The 12,851-nt window shown below is 33.8% G+C and overlaps 2 protein-coding genes across 2 annotated transcripts; one reads left to right on the plus strand and one right to left on the minus strand.

Annotated features, from left to right (window-relative positions):
* Positions 1-1,698: 1,698 nt before the first annotated feature.
* LOC108853160 (NAC domain-containing protein 54) lies at positions 1,699-3,394 on the minus strand. Its single transcript, XM_018626615.2, has 3 exons — positions 3,105-3,394; positions 2,657-2,937; positions 1,699-2,348 (listed from the first exon to the last, which is right to left on the minus strand). Exons 1-3 carry the CDS (start codon positions 3,259-3,261, stop codon positions 1,857-1,859), a joined length of 930 nt encoding a protein of 309 aa, XP_018482117.1. The 5' UTR covers positions 3,262-3,394; the 3' UTR covers positions 1,699-1,856.
* Positions 3,395-8,816: 5,422 nt separating this feature from the next.
* On the plus strand, positions 8,817-11,167 carry LOC130496806 (uncharacterized). Its single transcript, XM_056989289.1, has 2 exons — positions 8,817-9,123; positions 10,327-11,167. The coding sequence occupies exon 2, from the start codon at positions 10,327-10,329 to the stop codon at positions 11,002-11,004; it is 678 nt and encodes a 225-aa protein (XP_056845269.1). The 5' UTR covers positions 8,817-9,123; the 3' UTR covers positions 11,005-11,167.
* Positions 11,168-12,851: the final 1,684 nt, after the last annotated feature.

Below are 12,851 nucleotides of genomic sequence, written 5' to 3' on the forward strand. Positions count from 1 at the left end.
TACTGAATTTTTCTTTCTCCAGTTCCAATCTCAAGAAAAATGATCATACCTTTAGCCATTTCACTTTAGATGTTGTTTCCTCAATATTCACCTTAACTTCTTTCGAGTTCCTTTTATTTTGCTCATGGAACAGTTGTTTGCATATTTTTTGGAACTTGTTCTATAATGAGATATCCCTGGTTGCTACCAAGTCGTCTGTTTCCTCCTTCAGCTGGGATGATTCCATATGATCAGCCAGTTTATTCAAAAATCAAGGAGCCACGCTGAACCTAAAGATGAAACTGGCACCAGTCTATATCACCAGAGATCTCTTATGAACCTAAAAGGGAGGCATTGTTAAAATTGTTAGTGGTTAGATCAAAACTCTTAATGCCTTTCCATAATAATGAGTGACAATTGTGTATATACATATATTCAGCATCATAGTAGATTCCAAGGAAAAGTTCATGGAGACGGATACCCATATTCAGGACCCTGCCATCTCCTGTTTTGTCGATCAAACGGCCATGAATTGACCAGTCATCAAAACAGAATGAGGTGGACAAGTTCAAAGTCATCAGAGAGAGTATGTGTGGTATCAAAGTTTCTTGCCATTGTGAAGCTGGACAAGTTCATCCAGGAGAACAAACTCATTATCCTTTACGGGATTGATGATGTGTACACTCTCGCAAGTGTTGGCATATGGGTGCATTCCGACTTCATGTGCAAATGATATATTTTTTGTCGTCTCATTGACCCATTGTACCGAGTCTACTGTGAGACTCCCACGACGAAAGAGTTATAGAGATCACTAGACAAGAATTACAGAGGTGAGAACGGTGGCTGCCATAAGTATGTGGTCGCAAAATTCCATGACTTTAAAATGGTGAATTCAAAACCCATCAAAAATGAGGAGGAAGCGTTTCAGATTTTCTATGAAATCGCTGCTTAAAGAGTGTCCATCTGCGAGATATTCACAATTCTCACCTTCATTCAAAAGCTTCCTCCGAATTATGCGGATTTCAAAAATTACCTGAAACACAAGAAAAAGAAAAAGAGTCTCGAAGAATTCATCCTATTCTTATTATGCAAATTGATGACTAAATTTTCATTTTTAATGTCCATACACCATTTTAGTGGAAAATAACCAATTTTACTTCATCATATTTTTATCTTATCTATTATGTCATATATATATAATATAAACATTTGTAGTTTCTTTTTTGTGAAGACAATGGACCGTTTCTATTTTATGCTTAATTAAATAAAATTTATATTAAATCAAATTTATATTAAATATTAGTTAAAATAATAAAATATATAAAATTAATAAATTTCATTTTAAATATAATTTAAATTTTTAAAAATTTATTACTGCACATGGTACAGAAAACACACCTAGTACATATGATATAGTACATTTGTAGTTTCTTTTGTGTTAGGACAATAGGCCGATTCTATTTAGTGTATGTAGATGGATACATAATCCCTTCATATATGATTATACATGCATGTATCATTTGCAACTCAGGTCTCCTTATCCTTCTTCTTCTTGGCTTGACAGAATCCATCTCAGTCACATATAGGTTATGGACAAAACAATGAACATGTCGATTACAAAATTTGTGACTTCCGTTTTCTTTATACACGACAAAAAACAATCAACGATCTAAGCAGCACCTACTAAGATGTATCCACGCTCTTAAGGTAAAAACAGAATAATCCAATATAATGTTCCAATTTTGTTTCTGTGTAGTAGAAAAAAACTCAACAGCCACAAACGCTTTGCCATGAAAGAAAGAAAAACTATATAATATATCAGAACGTTGAGAAAATAAGTATGAATGTGAAAAATAAGGAATAAATGTATATTAGTGTCATAGGGGCAAGGTCGCGGAAGAAGAGAAAGAGAAGATCTCGTCAAGTGTCCCATTCATTGAGTCTCTGCATTGAAAGTCTTGTTGCTTGGAATTATCGATTGACATAATCTGTGCTTCGTTCATAGAGAGCTGAGGAAAATCTTGGAGTTGGAGAGGAGTATAGTAGGGAAGGTAAGAGTCGTTTGCAAAAATCTGATCATGATCGTCGAGAAGAGAAGATGAGAAATGAAGAGCGAAACTGGATGAGTTGTTTGCTTCGTCTAAAAGGATCCCTTGGGTGAGCTCTGATGAGGATGTCTCCGCAGATGCAATCTTTAAGTTCTCATCTTCTTCGCTTTCTCTTTCCATCTCACATTTTCTCCACATGTTCTCCTCCTCTAATTCTTCTTTTTTCTCTTTTCCAACGCTAGTACCCATCATCATCTCTTCGTCCTTTCTCTTTGGAATTTGTATCTGCTTCTTAAACACACGGCACAATGCATACGACTCCTGTTTTACATTATCATTATCAAAACTTAGTATATATATATGTTATAAATATAGTAATATACGTTGATGATATTGAAGTCCACAGCAAAGGCCCATCTTATAAGCAGCCACATTCAAACTCATTTTTATGAAAAAAAATCTATCGTTAATCTCGTGGTGACAACAAATCTTTTACGTTCTTTATTTATCGGCGTAATAAAGCTCATTTGAGCTATCATCAATAAGTCTTTAAGACACAAATAAATTTTTTATAAAATGTTTTCAGATGAGTCTTGTGTTCGTACGGGATAAAAATAGGCAAGTATTACCTTGATAGAGGAGGATGGGGATGAAGAAGGAAGGTGAGTGAGACGATATTCATGCATCACCCAGTTAGTACGAAGGCCATGAGGAGCCCTTCCTCTGTAATAAACAAGGGTCTTCTTCATCCCCATCTTCATCTTCTTTGATTCTACTGCACGGTCTTTCCCTGTAGCTTTCCAGTAACCCGCTCGGGTCGCACGGTTTGTCCTGGACCCATTTGGATACTTCTTATCCCTTGTGCTGTAGAAGTACCATTCCATGTCGTTTCCCGGCAAAAATGACTTCTCTGTTCCTCGTTGTTCAATTATATAGATTACTTTGATTAAAGAAAACCTCCATCTTATATATATATATGTATGTAAGTGAAAAATAAATGGATGTCTAATTATTTAGAGCCTTAGATGTAATTAGTAATCATATTGAGCGAGAGAGAGAGCGAGAGCATGAAGGTACCAGGCAAATCCCATGGCTCGCATTTATAGAGATCAACTTCGGGGATGATCTCAAGCTCAATGGTTTGGCCGTTGACCTTCCTATCCAGATAGTATCCCACTAGCTCTTCGTCTGTTGGATGAAACCTGAAACCTGGAGGCAAACTCATCGGCGCCATTCAAAGTAGATACGAGAAAGAGAGATGGAAACTGTAGTTGCGGAGGGTTTATGTACGAGATACGAAGGATACTATATATAACAAAATTAAGAGATGCTGTAGGAGATAGGATATGAGAATGTTTAAAGACATGCCATGGGATTGGCATCTTGTGAGATCAAATATTTTGTCTTACTTTAGATTGCTTTTTAGTCAGTGTTTGCTATACTCATCACATTTTTCAAAAACAAGGTTCATTTACAATTTAATAATATGAAAAGCAAACATTAAAAGATTCTGTAAGTGTGAAAACCCATGAAAGAGAGACGGAAAAGGTAAGGACGAAGGGCCCATCTGATCTCAACTCATCGCAGATCTGTATGCTTTACCAAATTTGTTAATGCATTATGTATAGTGTAGTTGTATACGCTGCATAGAAATTTCAAGCTTGGACCATTCCAACCGAAACTAAATCCTCGAATTTTGAGGTTTTTGTCATTTTAATCCCATTCCAAATTTTTGAATTTTGAGGTTTTAAATAGTGTCAGCTCAAATTTGAAATTTTACTATTCGAAACCTCAAAAATATATACTATTCATTTTTTTAGTCTTTACAATTATTTGCTTTCATAAATACAAATAGTAATTTTATTTAAAATAACTTAAATACATCCAAATAAAGTAAAAAAAAATAAATATTACATAACATTAAAAGAAAATTCACACAAATAGAAAAATACATTAAATGATCCTTACACAAAATAAAAATACATTAAACAAACATAACATAAGTTAAAAACAAATCACATGAACATTTAAATATTACATATCTTACTTGAGTAATTTGGTATCTTATACGTAATTTCTAAAATTTGTGTGTATATGTTGTTTTATTATATATAACATAGATTTATTATATATAACATAGATATATTTACAATAGTTTTTTTGAAAAATAATCAAAACTGAAGAGAGAGAAAAGAGGAAACTTCTAGACTAAAAAGTTTTAAAAACCTCATTATAAATTTATAGAACACTTGTCATTTTGTGATTGATGTAATTATGTTATTCTATTTAAAATTTAACAGAACAATTAATTTGTATTAAAATATGAATATATATATATATATATATATTATATATATATATATATATATATATATTTAGAACTTTTGAAGGGTTGTAACTAGGGCTGAAAATTTTATCCGTTAAATTTGATTCGATTCGTTATTCGTTACGATTCGCTCCGAAAATTCCGGATATCCGTACTCTCGAAGCAAAGCTAATACTAAAAATCAATATCCTCCAAAATCGAAGCAATTGATAAATATTAAAATTTTGGGAACCGGATATCCGATCTGATCCGACAATATATAAATACATATATATCTTGTTAATATTTAAAGTTTTAAATTTATAAATTCGATAATTATTATTCTAACATATGATTGACAAATTCTATACATATTATTATTTATACGAAAGTATTACATAAAAGAAATAAATTTTTAATGAAAATTATAACTTTTTTTTTAAATTTTGTGTTATTATAATTGTTAACTAAGTTTAAATTTTTTTTACAAAATATGTGGATTCACTACTTCTTTTAATTTGTATCTTATATATAAAACATATTTTACAAAATAAATTTGTATCAATTTTTTAAGATTATTTGTATTAATCAAAACATATGAGATATCCGTAATTATCCATAAATATCCAAAAAATCTGCAAATATCTATTTAAATTCCGGATATCCGTTTTTCGCATATCCGTTTTTCGAAGCAAAACAAATAAAAAGTTAGATATCTATATGGTCCGACTGGTGACCATTGTGGAATCAAAATGAACAAATAGGAAAAGAACGTAGAGGAATAAATTCGCAGGAATAAAAAGGAATTGTTGTTCCATCTTAAATTTGACAAGAAATAACTTTCTTCTTTATTTCTCTACCAAAAAAAGAATGATGGGGAATGAGAAGGAAAAACTATTCCTTGTGAATGGTAATTTTTCTTAGGAATGTTAGGAAATACATTATTCTTCATTGTTCTTTGGTCACCAGTCGGACCTATAGTATACGAAGTAAATCACACAAAAAAAAGTAAATCACAAATATCAATCTCAAATATTTGATCAGTGTCGAGGCCTAGTTGTAACCCTCGGAAATGTTCTTACTGCACCGTCATCTATATTAAATTTATTATCTACTTCGGTAAACCTGGTTCATAGCGGGTCAATGTGGCTCCCACTCAAGCCTCGTTGGAATTGTAAATGATTTGCTTTAACCCAAAAAGAGAAGGCTTTTAATGATTTAAGAAACTTACAAGGGACCCATGTCTTCTTAAACCAGATCTACCTGGCGACTCCTCTTTTTCTTTTTCCGGGGTTTGACAGTTATAAATAAACTGTAATTGTTACAAAGACCAGATAAAATATCTTTAAATTTTTGATTTAATTTATTTCTCGTTTCAATTTGAATAGAAAAGTTAAATATCCACAAAACTCTACAAAATAAAACAAAACCCATATGTAATAACCGTAAACTAAGTTGACAAAAGAAAATAACCGTAAACCAAAATAAATCACAAATACTAATATTTTTAGAGACAAACCCAATTTGATCTATTATATACATATACATATCTATATTATAATTATTATATTTAATATCAGTTTTTACAATATTTTTATTTATTAAATTGATTCTTTTAATTACTATAGTTTTCAAAAGTAAATAACTTTAAATATTTGTAATAAAATACTATATTTTACATTACTTTGGATTTTTATTTATTTTCTAATTTCTATTTATTTGTACTGATCAAATATCCAGTTAAAATAAAAGGTTGGATATCCGGACACCAAATATTCGGATAGCTATAAATCTGGTTAAATTGAATAATTGATTACTAAGATAAAACAGATTCTAAATTTTGGATGTTCGATTCTTGTCCGCCCTTAGTTGGTTTATGGTCTAAAATTGAAATTTATAACCAAAATAAAATAAAAACAAAAGTGGAGGCATCTAAATCGCCTTTGGCTTTAGAGATGGGAGGCTTCTTTAGCATATGGATTAAAGACGTTGTTTTGCCTCTTTTACATCATTACTCCCACACAGTCTTTGACTCATCTCTCTCTCTCCCCTACTCCAGTTTTACCAACTCACGGTCAAATATATTTTGCCTCGACCCTCGGCCTCGATCCAAAAGAAAATAAAACATTGGCATCTTCATATGTAGAGGGATACATACTATATGCATATATATACAATTTTTTAGCTTAAATCTATTTTACATAATCACATGTACGTGCCTATGATTCTATGAATATCATTGGACACGGAATCTAACTAATTAAGTAATTAAAATTCCTTTTGTCATTAACTGATAAAACGTTTATGCAGCAAATTGAGCAGGTTGAACAAGAGAGAAGGAGAGAGAGGGGGGGATATTTTAAACAATCCACCTAATTTGCAGTTAATTGTCAAATAAATAGAATATAACAGTATTTTTCTCATAAAGTATAATATTCAACCTTCTAGTAAGTAGCTCTGTTTTTTTCATGAAGGAAAATAACGATGCCATTTTACGTGAGCTTTCAGAAGTGGTCACCAATAACTTGAGGAAAGATAGAGAAAGAAAGAGAGAAACTGATAGACGTTTTGACGGAAGATGCTTTGTCAGATTAACTTATATTTAAGGTATCAACTATCATTCCCAATTGTTTCAACACTTTTTTATCTTTTTTTTTTGGTTCTCAGATGGATTAGTTCAAGTCTAAACGAACAGATAATGCGACAATATATCCATTTTTCTGTGCACATTTATATAGTTCTTTTTGGTTCTTATTGGGGTATGAAGACATCATATACATGTATATAGTTTGCATCACACACATAAAAGGAGACAGAAATATGGAATAATTAGCTCATAAAGACAAATTAGGAACGAGGAAACTAACATACAAACCTGACTAAAGACATGCAACCTTTCTCACGATCGATATATGGGGAAGCCAATAAATCACTAATAAAATTTGAGCATCTTATCAACCCTTTCCATTTTTTCATTTCACATGTATCAAGCATTTTTTTGAAACACATGTATCAAGCATTTAGAATGCTTATATTGTGATTTCCAATACCACAAAACGTAAAAATATTGTTAAATGAAAATTTAAAATTGTACATATATTGTTATATATGTATGAAGAAAATAGCGAAGGCTAAGAAATAAATATAAATTGGTAAAGGTGGAACATAGTTATTACTTATCAGGGAGGTCGCTGGGGGATCATGATGACGATTCATTTTTTACACCATCAACATCAATCACAATTCTTCAAAAAGACAGGAAGAAAGAAAGAGAAGAAGAGTCTTCTTCAGAAAAGCAGCATCTGATTCCCTACATGTCGGTTTCTACCTCGATTTTTTTTTTAATCTGTTTATGCTGATCTCAGAAAGAAGAAATTTTAAATCATACCATCTCTTTGTGTCTCTCGATTCTTGCTTTCACATTTTTCACGCGTCTCAATAGCACAGAATAATGACCAAAACTTGCGTTGCCTTTTGCTTTTCTCCATGCATAAAATCTCCTTTTTGTCCTTCTAAGTTCCCCCTTATTACCACACATTGCCCCCTTTGTTCTTGTTGAAAGTGGTCATACTCATTAGTCCTTTTAATTTACTATTCAATAGGACCACCTCGTGATTTGTATTCATTCAATTATCCAAAGCAGATCGTCGTCAGTTGAGTGATTTTATATTCTGATCAACGACTTGATGATTGCTGCTAAAGCTGCCAACTATTAATTTAAGATCAATACAGTACAGTTACAAGGTCGTTTCTAGAAAGAAACAAGGGTTAATTTGCCAAATTACGGAGATAAAATTAAAAATATAATTACGAAGTTGCGTTGTAACAAATACCTCGACCGCGTCTCAAAGAGATCACCGTGTATAAGCTCCATGTTATGAACCAAAAAAGCTTACTTCCTCTTAACCTAATCTCTCTTAGAAATTAAGTTAATTCTTGGAAGCTTCTCTATTATTAATAATAAGAAACCCTTATATAGGATACTAACTTTTAGAATATAGAAAACCTTAATATAAATTGGAAAACTTAAAAGCAATTATTAAATAAAAAACTATCAAACTCTAATTGTAAAATATCCTAATTGGAAAACTTAAAACCAATTATTAAATAGAAAACTATCAAACTCTAATTGTAAAATATCATAATCTATCTAACCATAGTCACTTATCATTATTGATATGAACCAAAAAGCTTAATTCCTCTTAACCTAATCTCTCTTAGAAATTAAGTTAATTCTGTTATAAATATTGTAGTGATGTCCATATGGAAAGTCCTAGATATACTTGTTCCCCACTCCAAGTTAAGCTTTGTCTCCAAGCTATTGTATCCTATATAAGGAGATCATTATTCATGGAATAAGACACACCAATTCCTATCTTCTCTTCTCTTCTCTACTTTATTTACAACACGTTATCAGCACGAGACTCTAAACCCTAGCTAAAATCCAGCGACCACAAAAACCTTAATTTCAGCCGCAACTTTAAACCGTCATATCTCCCTAACCGTAAGGATCCAGACGGCGAGTAATATATCAAATTGAAGCTCTTGACGAGACGAATCCAGCGCCGCAGACCACGCATCAATCCGACTCCAGACGCGCCGTCACCTCCCAGTGCAAGCCGCGCCGTCAAAGATCATCCAAAACCCTAATAGCCGCCAACTCCTTATCTCTCTTAATTTCGATTTCTATTGTTCTTAGATCTCATACTAATCCAACTTTGAAACTTTCATTGTTGATTATTTAAGGTTTCTAAAAGAGGAACCAAGGAGAAAAGATCGGCAAAGATTAAGGTAAGATCTCAAGAACCCTAATCTTTACTTGTGGTTCAAGCAATTCGGGTTTCAAACTTCTCTTCATCTTAAATCCGATTTAAAAATTTTGCGATTTGATTTGGTTGATTTTAGTTCTGTTTATTTTAAAATCAAAACCCTAAACCCTTAATAGTTTTACATGACTTTAGTTTTGTATGGACAACAAGTGATACCCCTTTAAGGATGACACGCTATATGTCCAAACAAAATTTAAGGTCAATGTTTAACCTAATCCTAAAAACAGATTTGAATTTTAAACCCTAATCCTTAAAGTTTAAATCTGATTTTAAGAAACCCTAAATCCTAAAATATAAAGCATGTGATTACATGACTTTCGTTTTGTATGGACAACAAGTGATACCCCTTTAAGGATGACACGCTATATGTCCAAACAAAACATAAGGTTAATGTTTTCCACATCTTTTGGTCGATGATGCACACCATAGTGTGGCTAGACCATGATTTTCTTTTAAGTCAATGATGCATACCAATAGGTATGACTAGACCATATGAAGTAAAGGTCGATGATACGTACTCTTAAGTACGATTAGACCATAAAACAAAATCAATGGTCGATGATGTTCACCCTCAGGTGCAACTAGATTTTTCACCTATGATTCACGGTGATCATCCACGATGATCCGCGTTGATCTATGATCCATGATGATCCTCGATGATCCGCGATAATCTACGATGATCAGTGATCCAAGGTGATCCACGGTGATCCTCGATGATCCACGGTGATCCACAATCACCGGTGATGGATGATGCGCACCACAGTGCAGCTAAATCACGATCCGTTTTATTTGGTCGAGGATGTGTACCGAATGGTACTACTAGACCATTAAATCGCATGGGTCGATGTAGCATACCATATGGTATGGCTAAACCATGCACTCTTCCATCCCACTATTTTCAAGGGATTTATAAATCAAATAAGTTGATTAAGTGATGGATGAGTTATGAGAAAGTAAATTTCTAAAGAGAATGCAAACTGGCCGTATGGCCCTCTTATTTGTTTGCTGGCAATGTGATTTAATTGTGTAATAGCCGAATGGCATTGGTCACACAAGCCATATGGCTTTATTGTTTACATACTAGCCGAGTGCCTTTTATTTCTTGGATAGCCAATGGCATCAGAAAATTGTATGTACTAACACAAATCATTTTGATATGATTCAGATGTCGAGACTCCATCACTCGGATTACCCAGCCCTTGATCTCAATGGAGACAATTACCTTGATTGGGCGATGAACACTTCAGCCGATTTAAAGTCTAAAGGACTTGGGAAGTGTATCAAATACGGCAATGATACCCTTGCATATGAAAGGCGTAGAGCTGTTTTGATAATGAAAAAGCATCTCGTGAAGGATCTGTATGATGAGTGCAGTTACATCAACGATCCTTACGATCTCTGGTCGAGATTGAACACCATGTTCTTCGAGCCACTACTAGATGAGTCCATGAAAGAATGGAAGGCTCTGAGGTTCCAGGATTATGAATCCGTGGATGACTATCACTTTGATCTTATGAGAATCACCTATAGTCTTAAACTATGTGGTGTAGTGATAACAAACTATGACTTGTTAAGCAAGACTCGTGACACGATCCATTCAAAGGAAGTGTTGTTATCACAGAAGGCTAAAGGTTTCACAACCTATTACGACCTTCTCTCATACCTTTCAGCTCTTGAGGAAAAGAAGCAGAAAAGGAAAGTCAACCTCGACAAACTCGACTATGTTATGGAGATAAGTGCCGAGTATCAATGTGAGATGATATACGGTGATGCTGAAGAAGCTAAGAAAAGAAAATTCGGGTGGACTCATATAGATGATGAGATTGGTTTATTCATTGAATAGAGAACCAAATGTGAGCCACGTCCAAGATGTTATTATGGACTGGCCGGCTATTGTTTAAGCCTTTTGACATTCTGATTTCATACTTATGATTTGGTGTTTTCTTTTAAATATAATTTGTCATTCAAATTTCATAGCATTAATAAAAGTTTTTCTTTTATCTTGATTGATTTGCTTGAAAAATATTTTTGATTGACAAATGAGAATGAAAACTCGAGAAGAGTATGTCTAGACCACCACGCCTAAGGCATGGCCTTAAGAGGCACGAAATTTATCACCTAAGACCCATTGAGAGAGACCCAAAATCCCCACTGGCCGTGGACAAGGATACCACAATAACCGTGGTTGTAGATCCAATCATGGTCGAGGAGGGAGTAAAGGTCGAAATGGCATTACAAGCCACATCAAAATGGTTTCAATAATAAACCAATGGGCAGAGCAAAGCAAAAGGAAATGTTTCTTTTAGCTTATGAAAATCGCCAAAGGCATACATATAAAAGAGGTCGAGACTACATTCTCCCTACTGATCTAATACTATGCTAAGGATCGGTGTGATAAGGCATAAAAGCCTAGGTAACCAGTAAGGTTCACCAACGAATTTATACACTTTATGGCATGACCGGATTAGCCATCCTGGTCTGAACTTGATTAATAAGGCACAAAGAATTATCCCATAAGATCTCACGTTGTGAAACATGTACACAAGGGAAACTCAGTAGGCTTCATTGTTCCAAGCAACACGAAAGTATAATCTGATCATGAGGATAGTAAGAACAAAACCCGTGATCATGACCAGACCACAAATTCGTGTATCATGGTCTAAAACCATGCTGACCGTCCAAGCATTACGTTTAAGTGAGGACAAACAAACGTACTTTATAGCATGTTCATGAGGGGGAGAATAAACACTCCGTGTGGTCCATGACCATACTATAAAACCCGAACATGATAAGCATGGCTGAAGGCCATAAGGCATTATAGCTTGGCCGTAAAAGGCATAACCTATAAGGTTGAGACTTCAAAAGTCTATAAGCTTGGGTACACCACAAGAATACATGTATGAAAGATAAGTTACATCAGGCCATATAAAGTGAGCATAGATATTCCCGTCTAAAGATGATAAAGGGTCATAATCCAGATATAGACCATCCTAAGAGTCTATGAATAAACCACCACATACCTATGTGCCATCTAGGATGGAATACCTCATCTAAGGATGAGATGAAAATCGGGAATATATGTTGGATATGAGAACATGATCTTTCTCCCACGAATTCAATGAGACCATGAGCCAAACAAAGGTTATCATATTGTGGCCAAGGTACACGGATTACATACAAGATGAATCCGACTATCCAACATCATGGAGAAAGCTATAAGCTGGTAAATAGAAAGTGAAAGTGGAATGGTTTTAACCATCCAAGTCTTGGCAAAGATCCTCGGACCAGATATATATATATATATATATTGGACGTTCATAAACAAAGAAAGAATGATAGCCAGACAGACCCGAAAGAATGACTAAGTCATACCAGCTTAGCACCACTATATAAATGTCCTAGTAGAGACATAATCAAGTTGCTGTAAAAGTCTATACAAGATAGACCAGAATGTTCCATATATAATGAACCACGAATAGAAAAGTTAAGGTGCTCATAATGATAGATTCGGGTTCATGAAAGAGAAACTATACTAGACAATGAGATAAGACCGGCCGGTCCTAAGGTACAGGTATCATACAATGTAGCCTTGCAAACTACAAAGTATTCAATGATCCTGATAATAATAAAATCTCAATCGATTGTATCATGTCTAGAACGCGATAGAACGCGATGGAACATTATATAAGG

This window comes from Raphanus sativus, chromosome 1 (genome assembly GCF_000801105.2).
Source record: "Raphanus sativus cultivar WK10039 chromosome 1, ASM80110v3, whole genome shotgun sequence".
Lineage (NCBI taxonomy): Eukaryota > Viridiplantae > Streptophyta > Magnoliopsida > Brassicales > Brassicaceae > Raphanus > Raphanus sativus.

What these genes read in the sequence shown, in the direction of transcription:
- LOC130496806 (XM_056989289.1), top strand. Translation starts at nt 10,327, where the DNA reads ATGTCGAGACTCCATCACTCGGATTACCCAGCCCTTGATCTCAATGGA.
- LOC108853160 (XM_018626615.2), bottom strand. Translation starts at nt 3,261, where the DNA reads ATGGCGCCGATGAGTTTGCCTCCAGGTTTCAGGTTTCATCCAACAGAC. An exon ending in CGAGCCATGGGATTTGCCTG is followed by an intron (nt 2,938 to 3,104) that starts GTACCTTCATGC and finishes AACGAGGAACAG; the next exon opens with AGAAGTCATTTTTGCCGGGA. An exon ending in CCCCATCCTCCTCTATCAAG is followed by an intron (nt 2,349 to 2,656) that starts GTAATACTTGCC and finishes AATGTAAAACAG; the next exon opens with GAGTCGTATGCATTGTGCCG.